The following is a 21,975-nucleotide window of genomic DNA, read 5'->3' on the forward strand; positions in this document are numbered from 1 at the left end:
ATTAAATATTTTTCTTTCTATTTAATTCTCGTTGGAACGTGTCTATAATATATATATATATATATATATATATATATATATATATATATATGTATATGTATATACGAGGTCTGTAAATAAAGTAATGAGACTCGTACCAGACCGCACGAATTGGTAACACTGCGCGTCTCCGCGCCACAGTGGGCGCACTTCAACATCTTATGTAGCTTCAGCGTGAGTGGCGAGTCGCTCGTGTCAACAGGTGGATTGTGAGAGCTTTTTTTGCAAAATGATTTTTTTTGCTGCGTCACTATAATGAGCGAGCGGAATTACGAGCAACGGTGTGCGATCAAGTTCTGTTTGAAACTTGGCTACAACGCGACTAAAACTCTGGCAAAACTCCAACAGGTCTACGGTGATGCTGCTTTGTCAAGAGCCCAGGTGTTCAAGTGGTTCAAGGCATTTTCCGAAGGTCGGGAATCAGTTGAAGATGAGTCTCGGTCTGGAAGGCCATCAACGTCGAGAAATGACGAAAATGTGGAACGAATTCGAGATCTTGTGCGGTCTGACCGTCGGTTAACTATCATATTGATCGCAGACGAGCTGAATTTGAACCACACGACCGTCACTTTGATACGACCGAAAACGTAAAAGCGGCTGTAACCGACCAGCTGAAGGCCATTCGAGTTTCTGAGTTCCAGCACTGCTATGAAGACTGGAAACAACGTCTCAGGCGCTGCGTGGCTTCCCAAGGGAACTATTTTGAAGGAGACAGAGTTAAATTATAGTTAAATTATAAATAAAAGTTCATCTCGAAAAAGTCTCATTACTTTATTTACAGACCTCGTATATATATATGTATATATATATACATATATAGTGACACGGAATGTCTAGACCATATTTATGTCCATATTATCAAAAGTTTACCAAAATTATAATAATGTTCGGTCACAAGGTTCCCCCCCCCCTTGTTTATTTAACGACAAACATCTAACTTGTTATATAATGTCAAAGTTATATTTTGAATTACTCGCGATGGATATTTTGACAAGTGCGGATCGGTCGCGTGCTCCCTCGTATGCCTTTGCGCTCTCTCGATAAGTACCTCTCGAGAATTAAGTTCACTCTTTTGTCTCAGCTTTAGTTTTTTAACACTTGTTTTCATAGTGATTTGTGGTGCACATACGACACACATCCATTCTCTATACGGCTGTAACCGATCAGAGGCGCCTCGTAGAGAGAATGGTGTTTGGTGTTTCGTGGGATACCGCGTATTTCGGTCGCACGATTGGCACTTGCTAATTATTGTATGTATCTGTTTCATGTAGTCACTGAGAATGACCTGAAGAGGGGTCGAAACGTTTGGTTTTTGAATTAATAAAATCTTTCTTGTGTTTAAGACAAATGTTTATTGTTCGCGCTTTGACCCGTATCCGCTCTCTATAGCCGGTTTTTATTTTTATATTTTAACGTTATTAGAGTTTGTTTACTAATTTTTCTTTCATAAAATTTTTACCGAAAAAATTCTTCAGCATCAAAATTGTGCGAAGACTCTTGATGCTCGTGACAGCAAGCAAAAGCAAAAGGGATATTGTCTGAATACAAGCAGTATTTTTAATCAAAATAATAACGAGAGTTTCAACGCTATTATCATTTGGAAGTTTGTGCCGAAGACATCGTTTTCATCGGGCTCTTTTACAATAAAAACTGCTGCTAACATTGCCACAATATTATTTAATGATGGACATACAAGATACAAGTCTGATGAATGTTCTGGAGATATTAGGCGTGAGGATATGCGAAACTTTCCCCATATTCCTATTTTATTGCTGCCAGTACTGAAAATATATAATATACGTAACGTAAACTATAGATTTTCAGTACGGGCAGTAATATCGGAACATGCCCTTTGTATCAATATTGTACAATGGACACGAAACGTACCATTATGGCCGAGTGTCACGCGTGAGAAAACACGCACGAGAAGCGTTTGCAAGCTAAAAGAGGTAAAAACAACAATGCCAACGAAAACTCGAATGCTGAAAAGCTGTTATATGGTTCAGGAATAGCTGATTAGAAATAAGTTAATTAATTTAATTTTTTATTTTCGAATGAATGACTACTGAAACTTTAAACGCATTTTTCTCAAAAAGGACTTTTTTAACCGCATTCACAATAGATCTAAAAAATTGTGCATCCGATTACTATAATTAAGGTCGCAATAATATAAATTTGTTCACAAAATCCATCTCTTTTTTACCCGATGTAGGATTTTTTTTATTACTCCCTTTTAATTTTTTTATCAATGAAAGGGCTTTATTTTTTCGTCTATTTATTTTCAAAGGTTTGCCATTTTGTCATTTTTTCATAATTTTATTTTTTTTCTACGTCAGGTAATAGTCGTTGGTATATAGTTCATAAATATTTTGGATTTTTATTTCAGATGAACTGTATGGCTGAAATGCTGTCAACGCGACCACCAACTTTTTTTTGGAACGCTGACTTTCGAGCTCTGGACAGTGAATATATGGGCTCCAAATTAATTAGAAAAGATTATTTCTATTTTTTAAATACAATATAATACAATATAATAAAATATAATAAATATTCAGAAAGTCACAGAAAGATTCGTTGTACAGTTTCTTTGAAAAAAATTTCTAAAAACACCTTTTTGAGTGGTTACCCTGGTGTCCCCCTTAAGAGTGAGAAAATATTTTTTATTTCTTATTTGTTGTAATTAATAACCATCGTGTTGTGTATTTCATTTATTAGACAATATAAAATGTGTACAGGTATCCCAATTACAAGTAGTTAGAATACTGGGAGAATACTGGGAGAATAACGGGATACGTACGATACGTCCGGTCGGAACACGTGTGTAATAGCAACTCGCTTCTCCTCCTTCGTACACGCACACACGATCCTTAAACCCCCGCGCATGAGCTCTCCTAAAGGTGGTATTTAGATTTAACCGCGTACGTTCGTATTACGTCCGCGCGCTATACAATCGAATATATAACACATCGATAATTTCTTTTTATTATTTATTGAATCATTAATCAATAATGTATATAGATTTATATAGACTATATAGATTTGTAACTTTAATATAGTGAGAAAATATTATTTCTCATTTGCTTGTATTACTTTAAAGGCGCTCTATCACACAATTATGTTATTATCATAGCATCATTATATTGCATTACTATAGCAAAGTTTTCTTCCTTTATTACGATTACGTGTTTACCTTATCTATAATAGCCGTTTGAATATAAATTGTATCCAGGAAACCATGCCTGAAAGCCTGTCCAAGCAAAACAAGATCGCATTGTCAATATTTCTTTTATAAAATAAAATCTACAGAATATTTAATAATTATGCGCGAGGAATAGAGTGCAATTTAAAGATTGGAAACTCATAAAATCTCGTCAGCGTGAGTTAATGACTCAATTCTTCAAATTCCAAATGTGTAATTATGAACCCAACATCTGATCAGGAGTGGAATTACGTGTACAATCGAATTCGATCAGTCGACTTCTAATGCGTTTCTGCTCTACAGTTTTCTTAGTTCATGCTTATTTATCATTGGATTTTTGACAAGAAAACTGTAGAGCAGAAACGCATTAGAAGTCGACTGATCGAATTCGATTGTGCACGTAATTCCACTCCTAAACCTACAGAGCCGAAAACATTAAATATTAATAAGGCTGCTGTAACAGGAACTATTAAGGCCTGTGTCCACGATACTAGAAATCGGTCCGAGTTCTCGATTCAAGTTCTCGAATAGAAATAGTTGTACTTTGACGACTCTAGATGGCTTATAGTCGAATATGTAAAAAAATAAAGAAAAAATTATTAAAAGTTATAAAATTTACATTTCTATTATCCAATGTCACGTTCACCAACATTTATTAGCTATTTATAAAGTAATAATGTTGACAACAAGAAATTAAATTGATATAAACCTAGCAACTAGTATGGAAAAATGAAACGCGACGCATTTTTTCATCCGAGCTTTCTATTCGAGTTTTGCATCCAAGTTCGGTGTGTCCACGATCCGAGTTTTAGTAACTTTTTCTCGGTCCGAGAACTCGGACCGAATTCTCGGATCGTGGACACAGGATTTTAGTTGGAATTGGTTTTATCCTTCTGGAAGAGAGCTATGTGCAGCCATGAATATTCCATGCATGTCCGATAAAACTTATATTAAATATTGAAAAAATTTAATCAATGGTTTTAAGAAAACAACCGTGGAAAATATAAAAATGACTAGCAAAGTTGAAAAGCAACTCGATCTCGAAAGAAAAGAAACAATAAACTGTATTCGGTATATAACTGTTATAGCGGACAATAATTGGATGAAGACATCAACGCCTACGATTCTCTTTCCGGCGTTGATGTTACAATTGGTTACTGCACAAAAAAGATTCCTTCGTCGGTGTCCGCAATAAATTTTGCACGATATGTAATGTAGTGTAGTGGAACAAAACTAAATCGAATCAAGAAATCATAAATGCTACAAAAATTTCGATCGTAACACAAGCTCCACAACATGGAGAGCGATACTATTATAAAAGGCTTTAAAAGTAACCTGGAAATGCATGGAATGATTTATAGAACTGCTATTAATGGTAATAGCAGCGTATATCAGACCATCGATGATAATAGAGACCATACTGCGAACAAATGGTGACCGTGCAAATATTGAATATATCAATTACTTGTTTCGCAATCTATGCAAAAAGTTAAGACCCAGTAAGCAAAATATTAGCAGTATGTTGGCAGATTGGCAGCAAATTCAATCAGAGTATTGCGGCAGATTGACATCAACTGCGTCCGCATTGAGCTTGTGTTTTGTCAGCAGATTCTGCTGACCGAAGCTCCGCCGCTCTTTGTTCGCTGACGCAACGGTCCATGACAAAGAGATTCCGCGAAATATTAATTATATGCTTTCGCGAGTAACTAAAATAATAAAGATAACATAAATTATTTATTCTTAAATTAATATTGCAAATATAATTAAATGCTAACATAAAATAAAGAAATACGCCTGTTGCGTGTCCTACGTCATCCCGGACGTCACAGTATAACTAAAATTATCGCAAATAACATAAAATAATAAAATACGCCGGTCGCGTGTCCTACGTCTTCCCGAACGTTATAGAATAAACTAATATTATCGCGAATAACATAAAATAACAAAATACGCCGGTTGCGTGTCCTACGTCTTCCCGGACGTTACAGAATAAACTAATATTATCGCGAATAACTTAAGATAATAAAATACGCCGGTCGCGTGTCCTACGTCTTCCCGGTCGTTATGGCATAAATTAAAATATCGCCCGCTGTGCGGAATGATAATTGTTGAGCGCGTTATAATTAAATAACATGTATTCGTCAAGAGTAAACTCTTGTAAATAATATCTTTTTCGCTAAACGCGAGTCCTGCGTTTGCACGGTTAGCTAAAATAAAGTTATATTTTACTCGGTGCTCGGAAACTATCGGTTTTGCACCCGCTACTACTAAAGAACTGAATATCGTTTGGGATAAAGTCCCCTTAAATATAATAATATCGTGAATCGCGATTCCTACGGTCATTACATATGTAAAAACAAAATTAAATATTGCTCCTTGAGCCAGAACTAAAAGAAATACTTGTGGTTTCTCTGAAAGTGCACTAGGGTGTAGCTTCTCAATATATAAGAAGTGTGGCGTATCTACACTTTCAGCTAGATTTGTTATTTTCCGCCTCGTTCGCGCTCTGGAATCTATTTGGATCGCGGAATAATCAATTACAGCCCATTATTACTAATTTCGCCGGTACCTTCCGCTACTCGTTTTCCATGTTTTGCTGCTTGTATATTCGGAGTCCCCGTGTGCTCCGCCGAAGATTGGGCTGAAACTCCCGGTTTCAAGGTTATGCGTCGCCCTCCGATGCCTAGGATGGAAACGTGTGCAGACGAGCGTTGAAGGCGGAAACGCTGTGCAAAGGCTTCGGTAACCAGTGATACCTCAGAACCGGAATCGACCATCGCGCGCACCTGATGCATGGTTGACGGTCTGAGACATTAACGCGTGCGGTTGCTAGGAGCACTGTAGCTTCCTTCGTGTTGTGGCTTTGCACGTGGAGAGACGAGACGGTAGCGGACGATTTGGTTTCAGGCGCGTACGCGTCATGCGTCGACGAGTGGTGCCGCACGTTGCATGCGGCACAGGACTTCTTCGATTGGCAATCTGCGAGCTGATGTTTACCTAGGCAGTTGGGGCACAGATGATTGGATTCCACGAACGTCTTCTTCTCCGTCGGCTTCTTCCTTTGAAAGTCACTGCAGAACAGGATGTTGTGATCTCCTTGACAGAGAGGGCATCGACCTCCCTTCTTGATCGTCTTCTGCGTTACATGCGACCTTGCTGATTTCGTGGAAGCATTCGACTTGCTTCCGGATGCCTCGCTCGACTCGCCCTTTGCAGGATGCAACGCTTCCAGTGTGCGCATTCGATACTCGAGAAATATCTTAAGTGTCTCGTACGACGGGGGGTCGGATGTTTCGCCTATCGCAGTTTTCCAGTCCCGCCGCGAGCGCGAGTCGAGCATTTCGACTATGAGGTGCACGAGTAGATCCGTGCAATCCGTGATTGGGCGGTCGATGCTGCCTAGCGTTCCAACAGTATTCAACATCCCATGAAAAATACGTTTCAAGTCTCCAACTGACTCATTCTTCATTTTAGGTATTGCAAGGAAGGACGACAGACAGGACCTCACCAGAAGCCGTTTGTTTTCGTAGTGGTTGACCAACATGGACCACGCCCGGTCGAAATTTGCATCAGTCGTGAGTATGTTCCGGATCATCTTCTAGGCTTCCCCTTTCACACTGGATCTCAGGTAAAATAGCTACTCCACGCTGGACACAGCTGGGTCGGTTACCACGAGCGATCGGAAAAGGTCGCGAAACGCCGGCCACTCATACTTGCCGGAGAATGTTGAAAGCTGAATGCGAGGGAGCGTCCGCCGCAGAGGAGGGGGTGGATCTGGTGTCTCCGGCGGTGCCATTGCACTCTTGAGTGAGCTCAAACAGTCCATGAACGTGCCTCTTTGGTAAATGCTTCTTCTACCAATCCGTAGTAGTCTGCTTTAATATAATCGCGCTTCGATACCAAATTCCAGTGAGTACTGCACAATTCCTCATGATTCTGTTCGAATTTGTTCCAATGCGCTTCCAAGGTTTGTAAGCGTGATTCGATCACTCCTACGGTGATTTTGGCAGTGCCTGACTTCTTCAAATATTCGTAGGCTCGGGCAATGCGACCATGGAGATCCTGTTGACTCCTCAACAAAGCGTCGGCATCCATGCTCATGGTGGACCGGCGACGCGGTGCAACCAACGGCGAAGCAACTGAACTGCAAGATGCACGCTCACAAGCACGTGAATGCACTGACTCCTATGAGAGCCCGTCGCGGAAGAGGACCGCTGGAGAATGGACACAACAAAAAAGATCCGGCTCGAAGGACCAGCAATGTTACATGAAGGGCAAGGTTGTTTGGACACCGCAAGTAAAGTATTGCAAATCTTGACACTACACGATATATTTCAGACAAAAAAGAAAGTACAAATATATATAATAAAAAAGGACACAATTCGTATTATTAATAACTCGCAAATGCACCCGCGGTAGTTCGAAGTAAGCACCTTCGATTGAATATGAATATAATACGGCGCGACGACTTTCGATAGCGAATACGAAAAGCAATCTGGCGCTGCTCTTTGCGCGCTCGTTGCTTTTATACGCGCGATTTTTCTAGACGTTTCTAGATAGGATTTAGCGCGATACGGTGAACAACGAGGTGACTTTTGGCATGTATTGTTGTTAAGATGCTAGATGTTTTGTTCGGTTTAATGACTCGAGTTGACAATTTTACTGTCGACAATTATTTACGACAGCCTTGAAGGTGACTGTCGAATCTAAACATGTGCGCAGGGCAATGCCGAATATTTTCATGTAACGATAATTGATTTTGTAATAATGCGCTCTCTTAGTTTCAAACACACAATCTGACAGCAATTTGCGAGCAGGACCTGCAGTTTTTTGCAATTTGAACATAAATATATTAATAAAATTGAATATTTTTTAATAAATATAACAGATGCATAAGATGTTATCAATTAATTATAATTTTCTTTTCATAAATATGACATTTAATGTATAACATATATGTTATATCGTAGTTATATCTCATATAACAAATGTTCAATTTAATTAAATTTTAATAATAAAATAAATTGTAAAAATAAATTAATTTTAAAATTTAAGATATAATTATTTATATGAGAATTAAATTCTTGCTTTATGCTTTAAATGAATAGGAAATAAATCAATATAGGAAGTAAATGGATAATTTTCCATTTATCCTATTGATTCCAATTAGTTTAAAACTGATAGAAATGTACTTTAAATCCTTTAATAATAGGCCACGACTTTTGCAGACTTTATATGTATTTTTAACAGAAATTTGATTGCGAGAAAATACATCGCATAGCGGTAAGCGATAGAACTATTAAATAACTGCAAAATGCAGATTCTGTTGTCAATTTGTCATCAGATTATGCGCACGCAAACCTTGCTCGATTTCTGCCGTCAATCTGACATCAAACTACGTTGCGCAGATTCCCAGCAGATCCTGCTCGGTTTCTGCTCGAGTTCTACCGCCAATCTGCTATGATAATTTTATACAAATCCTACTTGGTTTATGCTGCTGACTTGCTACCAAATTATGTCAGCAGGTTTTGTAACATTTCTGCCAACATTCTGCTATCATTATTTCATATAACAGATTTTGTATACAATCTGCAGTTTTTTTGCTAGCAAAAATATGTAACAGACGTTTGACAAAATCTGTTCAAACAGATATGGCTGTCTGGGGAGTTGTAGTATAGAGACAACTCAGCAAGAAATGCATAGAAAGCGTGATTTTGTCCAGTTACGAAATGTTGTAAAAAAACAATGTTTTGAAGATACAACAAGAAGTGATAAAAGTAATTCATTTACGAAAATAAGAAGAGCAATCTGACCATTATAAGGTTAGAAAATTACAAAAAGATATATTAAATATTCCTAATCATATATTTGATAAAAATAAACAATGTAACGCCGTCAAATATGTGATTATGATGAAACAAAAAACAATTATGTATTATTTCTCAAGTTGCAAAATATTTAGAAAAAGTATTATCGTAATGCAAAAACAGTGCTATTGTATATTTAAGCACTTATTCCGGTAGCTTGTTGCTAAAATTCACCAACAATCAGAGTCAACTCGATAAATTTCGCATTGTGTAATAGAAAATAAACATTTTGAGTTTGACATTGTCCGAATTAAATTACACGTTTCGTAAATGTGCGCGTTGCGACATATCATATTAGTGCGTTGTATTAATGCTCTGTAAGTTATGTGTAAACGTGTGAGTGAGGAGAAAAAATGACAGCTCTCAAAAATTTAATATTTGAATGCGTAATTTTAGCCGCGAGTTTAGTGCTGATCATAAATGCTATTTCGTATTTATCGTAGCTGACGGAAAAAGGTCGCTTAATAATTACAATATTTCTACGAAATTAACATGCTTGAGCCCCAATTTTTCACTCGGAATTTTATATAGATTGAGGCATTTCGGTGGTCTTGTTAAACATTGCCGCTGAAATAATACTTATGCGTGAAAGTTTCCAATACGATCATCGAAGGATACAGTTATTAGGTAATTATTTTATTCTATACTTTTGATGAGAAAATTGCAACCGTGATTATATAATACCCAGCAAACACAGATTATAATTATTATATAACCTACAAGTAACACGTAATATAACAGAAGTTATACGTTATTAATGTTAATGTTACATTATTTTCTTTTGTAACTGCAATATAATAATGTTTTAAAACTGTTATATGCTTTTGATATTTACTGGTTATAACAGTATAACAGCAATACAATGGAAATATTACATGTTATATAACAAGCGTTGCGTTAGCATTACTTTAATGTTATATATTTTGTAATATGCGCCATTTTAAAATTTTGCCGCGCAACAAGCATTTCCGTGTCCTGTGTGTGTGTATGTATATGTGGAAGCCATGTTACTGAGAAGAAATAGCTCTTTCCGGTTTCCCGTTCTGATGTGATCTGCACGGAATTGTCGTGGATAATTTATATCAAAGGTAATCCTTTTAGTCTTTATAAATAATCAGCTAATATATATACAAAACATTTTCTACACAACATGTTAAAGTAAATTGATCTATATTATTCTTTTCTACTAATATTTGTTCGAAATCTTACAAAATTGCTGTTCGAAAAATCTAGGTTATGCTCCACGTTGCAATCTAAATTCTTCGTATAACGTGCTATTTTGTTACATTTTGAGGTGGATGAATAAGCGCTTTACCATTTTAAATTATAAACACCATAATTATGTGCAAATATCGATAATTTATTTCAAATATCTTGTTGCAGCGTTCTCCTTGCTGTGTAGAGCACTGAATCATTGCAGCGTTCTCCTTGCTATGTAGAGCACTGAATCATTGCAGCATTCTCCTTGCTGTGTAGAGCACTGAATCATTGCAGCGTTCTCCTTGCTGTGTAGAGCACTGAATCATTGCAGCGTTCTCCTTGCTGTGTAGAGCACTGAATCATTGCAGCGTTCTCCTTGCTGTGTAGAGCACTGAAGCATTACAGCATTCTCCTTGCTGTGTAGATCACTGAATCATTGCTGCGTTCTCCTTGCTGCATAGAGCACTGAATCATTGCTGCATTCTCCTTGCTGCGTAGAGCACTGAATCATTCAGTAGCGAAAGCTGTCCCATGTGAGGCCCTGTGTTTAAATTTATAAAAACGACAACTGTTTCATCGAAAGTGCTGTAAGTAAATGATACAAATACCTGTAATAATAATGCTTATTTACTGATTATGTCTAGCGATGACCATTTACATCTAATAAAGAGAATGTTCAGTTAAACACTTATAAGAGCCAATTATCAGTTCTTATAGGTCTATTCAATTGCATCTTTTTTATTGATAAAAATGTTTATCGATATTAATTAAAATACAAGTTATTTTAATTGTCATTAAAACTCGCTAGTCGAAAATAATAATAAGAGTAGTGGAAATGATCGACCAAAACTAGCAATTCAAATTTGTTTTATTTAAATTTCACACGACGTTTCGACCATATGATTCTGGTCCTTTTCAAGTGCAACAAATTAAATTAATTTTAGTTACATCTCAATTTTACACCAAATATCATTAAGCGGAGTTTTTTTTAAAAACAGTCAAAAATTGAAAGTGCAAGATAGCAATCAACTTATCCTTCGGGAAGATAAGTTGATTGCTATCTCGCACTTTCTATTTTTGACTGTTTTTAAAAAAAACTCCGCTTAATGATATTTGGTGTAAAATTGAGATGTAACTAAAATTAATTTAATTTGTTGCACTTGAAAAGGACCAGAATCATATGGTCGAAACGTCGTGTGAAATTTAAATAAAACAAATTTGAATTGCTAGTTTTGGTTGATCATTTCCACTACTTTTATTATAAATTTTTTTATTATATATATTTTAAATTAAATAAATTATTTAATTAAATAATTCCTTCATTGGATATTAATATTGTATCTGTATTGGATATTAATATTGTAACAAGTATCATTCTATCTTTTATTATGCCTGAATGTTGAAAAAAGATGGAATGATGATTGTGTCAGCTTGTGTCAACTTGTGTCGCTAAAAGGAAAGCACCCATTATTAGATATGTTAATTGTTATTTATTTATAATTACAATTTATTTATGTTTGTTATTTATTGCTTTGTTTCTATTGCAGGACTTATTTTATTGAAAAAGTTTTGGTTTTTCAAAGTTTTGATATTTACATTTGGGTGAAAACTACTGTGATATTTGGCTGCTACAGAGTGGACACGTAAGTTATAACAATTAATTATTCTAAACTCAGATAACAAAATGATGTCAAATTATATATACATAACGTTTTAATGATTGTTGAATACGTCATTAAGTTGTCTTAACACGTTATTCTGCTACCTGGATTGTTTCTATGATTCGTACATTTGTGTCTGTGTCATAAATAATAAAAAAGTAATAAAAGATAAAAAAGGAACATTGCTAAAAAAATTAAGCCAGAATTTTCAATAAACTATAACTTCACAAGTCAGTATAACTTATAATAATATTAGTCATAATCATAAAGCCATAAGCGAGTCAATTTTTACAAAAATATTTGATCGTGATTAATTTATTTATTTACATAAATAAATATTAGTCATAAAGCCACAAGCGAGTCAATTTTTATGTGAAACATAAAAATATAATTAATTATTATCAAGTTCAAAATCCATGCGCGCATAAATTTATTATCTATTTAACAAATAAAAAATTAAACAGTTTTTATTTGTATGCTAACGTAAATTTACCTCAAAGTTGTGAATAGCATATTTCTACTGTACTTTATCGTGAGCTTTATATTTGATATGTGTAAAGTATTCTTATTTGTAATTTCTATTTTGCAACAGCCTAAAAGAAAGACTTTTACATCAATTATATTACTACTTTCAGAGAGAGTACAAGGATTTCTCTGCGCATCTCTGCACCTAGGACAATTATTTCCTTTAGTACAAGGAAAGGGACAATATTTCTCTGCATATCTCTGCACCTAGAAGGACGATTACTTCCTTTAGTACAAGGAAAGAGAGAGAGAAAAGATTTCTCTGCGCATCTCTGCACCTAGATAGACGTAAAGCCTATAGGTAAGTATGATCTCTTGTATATTGCATGTATATTTATATGTACACATATATATTGTGTTTATGCAGGGTGTTTCACTAAAAGTGGGCAATGTTTCTTGTAGCGAATATGTAAAACTAATCTCATAAATTTATAAATTTTTTTTATAATGCATCTTTATCGAGATACTTGTCTTTGAAGTTAAAATTTGAAAAGTATTTTTCTCAAATAACTTATATTACTCTGTGGATTTTAATAATTTATAATAATTACTTTATATTATAAGTAAAGGTCTTTAAAATAGCGTGTAAAATTCCTTTATATCATATCATAGAGCCAGAGATGGACTACCTTTAAGCCTTTTAACAGATAAAATTTTTACAAAACTTTTTATATTTTTAAGTTTTTTTTAGGATCATTCCACAATAAATTACAAATGTCCTCGATGCCAGTTGACAAATGCCGATTTACCAATTATAGCAAAGCAACTTGTCAGCTCATTGGTTAATCGACAACTATTAACTGTCAACGAGAATATTTTTAACCTATTATAGAATAGCCCTCAGATTCTCCACATCTTTTTCTAAAAAAAAAGATACTTTTGTAAAAGTTTACTGTTTTCGAGAAAAACACATTTAAACGATACAAAGTAAATTCAGATGATAGAACAATAATTTTGAATAAAATAGTACGAAATTGCATTGTGTTAAAACTTTTTAAAATGAAATAGATTTAGCCGAAATTTAAAAAACAACTTTAATAATTTGCTTTTAATATTTATTTATTTAGGTATAATTAGCTAATACTTGTGTAAGCACAATCCTATAGTCAGCATGCCTAAAGATGTGAGGTATTTATCACAAAGACGAAGGAATCAAATTATTAATCAAACTTCACATAATAGTAATATTTCATTAGAATCCGTTTTACCGGATGTTTTACTGAATGTATCATCTAATATAGTAGATAATAATATAGTAGATAATAATGTAGTAGATAATAATATAGTAGATAATAATATAGTAGAAGAAGCGGCAAAAAGCGTAAATTCTGATAAAATTTTTTGTAACAATAATATATTATTTGAAGATATAATATACCAATCGGAGGAATCATCAGAATCATCAGTAGAGTTAGAGTCACCATTTAAAAACAATGAAAATACTGATTTACAAGATAATATTGCATTAACAGACAACAAGCAAAGCTTACGGGAAGATTTACAAAGATTAATTATAAATCATAATATACCTCACAGTACTGCTAACGAATTACTTAAAATATTAAGAAAATATGGTCATGTAGAATTACCTGGTGATGTTAGAGTTTTAGTTCATACACCACGTAACGCGTCAATAAATATTAAATGTATGGGTAATGGTCGGTATGTACATTTCGGTCTTAATTCTGCTCTAAAACGATCCATAGAAATTTATTCCAAATTTATTAAGACAGATGAAATTAAAATAAACATAAATATAGATGGTTTACCAATTTCAAAAAGTTCTGGTAGCCAATTATGGCCTATAATGGGATCGATTGAAAATATTAGTATTCCTACATTGCCATTTGTTATTGGTGTGTATCATGGTATGTGTAAACCAAACGATGCAAATGATTTTCTCTCCGGTTTTGTTAACGAATTTTTGTTTCTCTCCGAAAATGGCATAACTGTTTTTAACAATAAATATAAAGTTAGTATTAAGGCAATACTGTGTGATGCTCCAGCCAAATCATTCATCACTTATACGAAAGGTCACACAGGATATTTTTCATGTTCGAAATGTATACAAGAAGGTGACTTTGTAATGAATAGAGTAACTTTTCCTGAAATTAACAATACTTTACGTACAGATGACTCATTTAAAAATCGAACTCAAATTGAACATCACACAGGCAATTCTATATTGGAAAAGCTTTCCATCGGGATGATTTCACAAATTCCGCTCGATTATATGCACCTTGTTTGCTTGGGTGTTACAAAACGATTGTTGACATTATGGATAAAAGGAAATAGAAATAACAGATTACGTGTAGAAAATATTAATTTAATTTCGCAACATTTAATGAATATGAGACATTGCATTCCTTCTGAATTTGCAAGAAAACCTCGACCTTTAGTTGATATTGATAAATGGAAAGCTACGGAATTGCGTCAATTTTTGTTATATACTGGAATAGTAATTTTAAAGTCAACCATTCCTCCGATTTGGTATAATCACTTTCTTTCCCTTAGTGTTGCGATAAGAATAATGGCTGATCCACAAATATGTACGACATTTGTAACTTATGCACATTCGTTATTATTATGGTTTGTTTCTAATTACGGGACTATTTATGGTGAAGAATATCTGTCGCATAATGTTCATAATCTTATTCATATTAGTAATGATGTAAAAACTTTTGGTTCTCTTGACAATTTTAGTTGCTTTAAATATGAAAATAATATGCAGAAGATTAAAAAAAAATTGCATCAATGTGGAAAGCCTTTAGAAGAATTATCAAATCGCCTATTTGAAGAATTACAGCAACCAATTATACCGAGTTCCATCATACACTATCCGATTGTTGTTTATAGTAAAAATAAAATTTCGTGTGTTCAATATGAAAATTTCAAAATTGCAATAACAGAAAATGATAAGTGTGCTGTACTTGATGATAATTCTATAGTTTTTATTTTGGATGTAGTTAAAGAGGACAGTACATTATTCTTTCGTGCAAAACGTTTTTTAAATCCAAAATCTCTTTTCACTGTGCCATGTGCTTCAGAAAAACTAGGTATATATGTCATTTTAAACACAACTGCTTCAGAAATTATAACAATTCCACTCACTAAAATTAAAAAAAAATGTTTAATATTGAAAAATATAGATCAGGTCGATTCTTATATTACAATTCCGCTTCTTCATACTAACAATTAGATGCGCGCTGTAAATTTTTTATGAATTCGTATTTTTTTGTATGTTTCGTATTTTTATATGCTTTACTGATAAATAATTCTAAAAATAGATTGTGAATAAAATGTAAGTCATTGTAATGTATTCCTTTTTGTCTTGAGCTATACAGCACAGATGATTGCAGTAACATTGCAGGAACCTTGTTACATTCAATGTAGTTACATTCAATGTAACTGCAACAGGGTTGGCAAAATTCCATATTTTTTTGATAAAGTCCATGCCAGTGGTAAAAATCGGTATTTTCCGGAAAAAACCGGCAAAAACTGGCATTTTCTAAAAACGATAAATTAAATAAATTTTTGAATAAATATATGGTAAAAATTTTTAATTTTGCATATTAGTATTTTGTGTATTATGTTTTTTTTTCATTAGACCAAAAATTAATATAAACTTTAGTAATATCTTCAAAGTTTTAAAAAAATGTATTTCATATATTGAATAAAAAAGGACTTTATATTTCTCTCGTTTTTTTTTAAATTATAGTGATTAATATGATTTATTAATTAAAACAAATTTTTTCATAAAGTTATATAAATATATTTTAATGTAATATTATTTTTGCCAGTTTATTTATTCCATTGAATAAAATCCGGGACGGTAAAAACCGGAATTTACCATGGTTTTTTCCACCCACTGGACTTTTCCGGCCAACCCTGAACTGCAACGCTCCTGCAATGTTACTGCAATCATCTGTACTGTATGAGAAGTAATGCTAACTTATATACTTGGAAATTTGCAAGTTTTATCTATATTGAACGAATATTTGTAAGGTGAGTTAAGTGTTTTCAAGTATGCTGTATTAATATTAATATTTAATTTTTTAATTTTGCATTTGCCAATATAATATAGACTGCTTTCGCAAAAAATCAAAATAATCAGGTTAAGATAATTCGTGTGATTAGTCAAATCTGAACTTCATTGAATAAAATTTCAATAAGATGCAATGAAATTTCAGATTTGAGCAATCACAGCACAGATTATTTTAATTTGGATCATTTTGATTTTTCGCGAAAGCAGCCATAGTTGATGTCATGAAATATATATATTTTAATTTGTGAAATAATTTTATATACTGCAATATACTATACATATAATATACTGTTTCCTTTTACAGATTATATTGAAAAATGGAAAATCAGGACGAATTTATAGTAAAGACATATGCAGTTGTCAAATTTCTGACAGACAGTTTATACTCCGAGGTGCCAATATCGTGGCTTACACGCGAGGACAATAATCAGTTGTGTTATTGGCCGCCACGGAAAATTAATGCTAAAGTTTTGATAGCCAATTATACAAGCCCGAATGTAGAAACTTGGAACCTATATGAAGTTGAAGTCATAAAATACTGCAGTAAGTACTTATGGATTCATATCTTGAGTATATATGCCTTGTTATTATATTACACTATTATTAGATCATATAAGTTAAAATTGAATATATTATTATTGTTGTTATTATTAGTATTATTATCCTTAACTCATACGCCCACGCATAGATTAATGTAGATATCAACTTTTTGTTTTTATAGCATCTTTAGAAGCTGCAAGGAAAAGTGCAGCTGACTCTAATTATGAAACAACTGATGAAGATAGGTTGGGACGTGGTAAAAGGCAACGCATTTCTTATAATCGATTTAGCAGCGAAGAAGAGGAAAATTATGTGTCTCGATCATGTAAAACTTATAAAAGTATGTATTATAAGAAATTGTTTCATTATATTTAGTATACAGGGTGTCTGACTGCCCCCGTAAGTCTGCTCGTGTGCAGATAGATTAAGTCAAACTAAACACAAAAGTCCTGTATCATTTTGCAAATAACCATATAAAAATTTGAGTTATTAATTTAAGAAGATTGTAAATAATCGTATATGATCGTTCTTTTTTATTTAATAACTCTAAATAATACGTAGTTATTTGTAAAATGAATTTAGAACAGAGGACTTTTATGTTTAGTTTGACTTAATCGCTATTTGTACACGAGCGGACGTATAGGAACAGTCAGATATCCAGTACATTATAATTATGCATTAGTCTCTTGATTTTTTATTTTATTTAAAATAAAATTTAATTTAAATATATTTGCATCCTTTATTTTACTAAAAATGTACATATTTGAGTATATAGAGTTCAAATTTATTATCATATTTATTAATAATTACAAATATAAAATATTTCTAAATATTAAAAATTTCTACAGATAAAGTTATCTCGTTTTTGTACGGGATCTTTTGTAAGATAGAGAGTGATGCGTACGAAATTTAGTCTATAAAGCCTTGTGTTCACGATGCTAGAAATCGGACCGAGAAATGTGTAGCCAATGAAATTGCTGCCTTTCCGTAAAAACTGCATATTTATTGGCTACACATTTCTCGGTCCGAGAACTAGGACCGATTTCTAGCATCGTGGACATAAGGCTTTACAGGAAAAATGTTTAAAAAATAATATTTTTTTACAGAGAAACCAATTAGTATGAATATAGTTTCTACTATTCCAGCCTGTCCGGACAACTTAAGATTAAACTATAACACATGCAATAATAATGAAGAAAAGGAAAATGATATGAATAACTTTCCACTTTCACAATCTTATGGTATGTATATTATGTAGTGTATTTAGTATTATTATTATGATATATTTTTATTATTATAAAACTATATATATTTCCAGAAAAAAAAAAGATTTGCACAAATTCCAGTTCAAGTTTTGCATCCAGTGAGAAAATATATAATATTTCTGAATTCCCCATAATATTGCAAGGTATACATATTATTGAAATGAACAAAAATTATAGTTATTGTAATAATTATAGTTATAGTATAATATATTAATGTCTTAATATTGTAGACGGTGCTTCATTATCTGCTCCATTATCTGAAGGAAATCTAGAAATGAAAGGATATCTAGAGGACTCAAATATAAAAATAAGTATGTATTAATATATACATATGGCTATTAATTTAGTAATAGCTACATGTATAAAAGAAGTTAAACTGATCCGTGCGCTGTGATTGGTCAAATTTGAAATATCAATAAGATGCAATGAAATTTCAGATTTGACCAATTACAGCGCACGGATCATTTTAATTTCGCGAAAGCAGCCCATTTAGCAACACAAGTCAACACAAGCATCATTTTATCTTTGTTTTACATTCTGTAAGAATAAAGATAGAATGATGCTTGTGTCGCTAAATGGAAAGCATACATCACATTCACACATATAACATGTACGCATGTGTACACTGTCCGTCATAATTTGTTACATTTTCCTAGCAAGTTTATGTAGAATATGTTACATCTTATATAAATTTGCCAGGAAAATGTAACGAATTATGACGGGCAGTGTACACATGCGTACATGTTATATGTGTGAATGTGATGTATGCTTTCCATTTAGCGACACAAGCATCAATATTATATATATATATATATATATATATATAACATTATATTCATTACATTGCAGAAAGAAACCTGAAAGAAATAATACGCTCCCAAGCCACATCTAATTTAATATTGCAAGATATAAAAGAACGGATACAGCGAATTGAAGATGTTATAAGGAACCAGGCTCCAGTTTTAACGAAGAGCAGCGAGACTAGTCTTATTGCTGAACTATTACCCCTACAAACGGTTGAAAACATACGTAATTTTGATTTGCTGTTGCACGAGACCAACGAAGCAGTGACGCAATTTGTAAGTTTCAATAGCATTTTTATTTTAATATACACAACTGTTTTGTGATACGACATACAAATAGTCTTACTATAATAAAATATGGAAAGTTTTCTAATTGTTTATTTCTGTTTATAGAAACAATTTCTGTTAAGAATTGGTGGAAATAATCCTCGCGATATTATTCATCGCATTCTTTCCAAAATATTTTCCAATGAATGTGCTATAAGTTGCTCATGGAAAGGCATCCGTAATAATTTTAAAGTCTCTAACCTATATTTTATTAAAATTGTGAAAAGTATGTTCTATATATTATTTAAACATACCTATTTATCGAAAACTTTTTTATATTTTATTAACTCTATAATATATTTTTTTCCAGGAGAAATTATTTTTAAACATTCCAATTTCACGGAAGCCGAGTTTGATAATATAGCAGCGGAATGGCTGCGTTTTGCAAAACAACGGAAACAGAGAGAAGACAAAGGAAAAGATGTCGAACGTGAACAAAATAATGATGAAAGTAATTAAAAAAGTGAATCGCGAAAGACTGAAGATTAATACTACGATAATTACTGATAAAATAACCGAGATGTATTACTATAGGATAGCTAATTGTGATAACACTTGTTTGTGATATTTAGGAGGACTAAAACACGAGTTGCATATTCTAAAAAGGATTTATGAAAATTTGAAACAACAGCTCAAGCTTGAGACTATGTTGATCGCAATAATTCAAACGGAAACGAATATATTACAGGCCAACGAACTCATTATATGAAAGGAATGAGAAACGGTATTGTGCGCGAACGTACTTTCACAAGTAATTGACATGATAATAGTTATTATGTTGAGAAACATACATCACTTAAAATTAACAAGATGCTTAAGAAAAAATTATACAAAATCTTCATAAGCATAAATAAGTTTTTGTCTACAAAAAAATCTAAAAATAGAATACAAATTTTTAGTTCTTATAGATTTTATTTTCGTTTCCGATAAATTTAAGTTGACATTTTTAAAGTATGTTCATTTTCGTTTTGTATTAATTACGTGCAAGTTACTGATTATATGATTATCATTTTATTATCATTTTGTTTTTGTCTATAGAAAAATCTATAAAAATATAGTACAAATTTTTAGTTCTTATAGATTTTATTCTTATTTATATTTATGTTTTTGTCTAAAAAGTCTAATATGTACAAAATTAGTCTATATGTATTAATATATATATTACATATATATTCAAAAATGAATAATGAATAAAAGAAACTTTATATAAAAACAAATATAATTTATACCTTTTATTAATATATATATCAGCCATTTGAGAATAAAAATTTTAATTGTATATATACTTTTGTTACAAACGCGAATATTATATAAATATTAAATTTTTAAATTAATTCCATGCAAAATTAATCAAAATGTTCTTTAGTTTTGCTTGAAATTAGTTAAATAATTTAATATTTATAGTATTTGCGTTTGTAACAAGTATGCAATAATTAAAATTTTTATTCTCAATATATATATATATATATATATATATAACTATTCAGTAACAAAAGTATATAAGTTTTATAACATAATTCTTATAATTTACATTACAGTTATATAAATTTTTAACTAATATTTGTACATGTTATGTAAGTATTATATAATTTTGAAGAAAATTATATAACACGTTATTTACATGTTACATTAAATGTTATATAGCTGTAATATATATGAGTAGGAAATTACTACTAACGTGTATATAACCTTATACCTTTGTGTTATATTGCGTGTTACATTTCGTTTTATTATGACAATATAATAGTTATATACCCGTGTTTGCTGGGTAAAGTTAAATTTTCAATCGTTATTAATTATTCATAGCGAATAACACCCCTGTAAAACTGGCTTTCCTCACCCAAAGACGACAAGCGGAAGAAGAATCCAAGGCAGAATCTTCACGTAAGTTTACTCACAATAAAATTATATATTAATTATTTACAAAAAAATTGGAAATTCTTTATTCTCTCGTCGTCGATTTCAAAATTTCAAAACAAATTTCAAAATTAACTTTAAAAATTGTTTAATTTAGCAGCACCAATTTTTTTTAAATTTTTTAATTTGTAATAATTTTTTATTTTTGCAAAAATTTTTAATTTTTCTATTAATTTTTAATTTTTTTGTGTTTGAATTATCCTTTTTATTATTATTACGATTCTACATGGGTTTGCAGTAGGTAATTTTTCATACAACTTTCAGCGTGAAGAGAAGTCTATATACGACTTTATATGGGTTTGCAACTTTAATTTTTCACTGATACAAGTTTCTACTTTTACATGGCGCAATTTTTTTGATATTATTATTTTTCTTGTGCGATTCTACATGGGTTTGCAGTGGGTAATTTTTCATACGATTCTACATAGGTTTGCAATGAGTAATTTTTCGTGCGATTCTACATGAGTTTGCAATGGGTAATTTTTCATTACTGGCGTGCTTATACTTGGCGTTTCTTTTTACCTTTTTTTAAAGGTAAATTTTTAGAAATTATATACAATACATCGCCCCGGTCAGTCGACCGGGTC

At 32.3% G+C, this 21,975-nt stretch overlaps 4 protein-coding genes and 1 long non-coding RNA gene across 14 annotated transcripts in view; 3 read left to right on the plus strand and 2 right to left on the minus strand.

Annotated features, from left to right (window-relative positions):
* The window catches only part of LOC145941602 (uncharacterized), a 296,529-nt gene that overhangs the window by 244,716 nt on the left and 29,838 nt on the right, over positions 1-21,975 (minus strand). The gene's annotated exons all lie outside the window — the stretch shown is intronic.
* Positions 4,742-6,633, minus strand: LOC145941985 (uncharacterized). The gene is made up of 2 exons (XM_083048434.1): positions 5,808-6,633; positions 4,742-4,944 (listed from the first exon to the last, which is right to left on the minus strand). Exon 1 carries the CDS (start codon positions 6,576-6,578, stop codon positions 5,922-5,924), a length of 657 nt encoding a protein of 218 aa, XP_082904560.1. The 5' UTR covers positions 6,579-6,633; the 3' UTR covers positions 4,742-4,944; positions 5,808-5,921.
* Positions 10,545-16,866, plus strand: LOC145941962 (uncharacterized). Of its 3 annotated transcripts, none has more exons than XR_014426265.1 (4): positions 10,545-10,892; positions 11,853-11,948; positions 12,602-12,792; positions 16,841-16,866. It is a non-coding gene; the product is annotated as an uncharacterized LOC145941962 (long non-coding RNA). The 3 variants fall into 3 exon arrangements; XR_014426266.1 differs by lacking the exon at positions 16,841-16,866 and adding an exon at positions 16,292-16,600; XR_014426264.1 differs by lacking the exon at positions 16,841-16,866 and having other exon boundaries at positions 10,548-10,892; positions 12,602-13,215.
* Positions 13,398-15,938, plus strand: LOC145941960 (uncharacterized). The gene has a single exon (XM_083048393.1). The coding sequence runs from the start codon at positions 13,603-13,605 to the stop codon at positions 15,688-15,690; it is 2,088 nt and encodes a 695-aa protein (XP_082904519.1). The 5' UTR covers positions 13,398-13,602; the 3' UTR covers positions 15,691-15,938.
* Positions 16,875-20,453, plus strand: LOC145942094 (uncharacterized; the record flags this gene model as incomplete). The annotated part of the gene is made up of 9 exons (XM_083048582.1): positions 16,875-17,079; positions 17,258-17,416; positions 18,183-18,317; positions 18,395-18,484; positions 18,572-18,652; positions 19,191-19,420; positions 19,538-19,697; positions 19,782-19,922; positions 20,044-20,453. Coding segments are annotated over 9 exons (1,338 nt in total), but the record flags the coding sequence as incomplete, so codon positions are not given.

Source organism: Prenolepis imparis, unplaced genomic scaffold, assembly GCF_030444845.1.
Source record: "Prenolepis imparis isolate NDT839.2.m4 unplaced genomic scaffold, iyPreImpa1.0 SCAF_10, whole genome shotgun sequence".
Classification (NCBI taxonomy): Eukaryota; Metazoa; Arthropoda; class Insecta; order Hymenoptera; family Formicidae; genus Prenolepis; species Prenolepis imparis.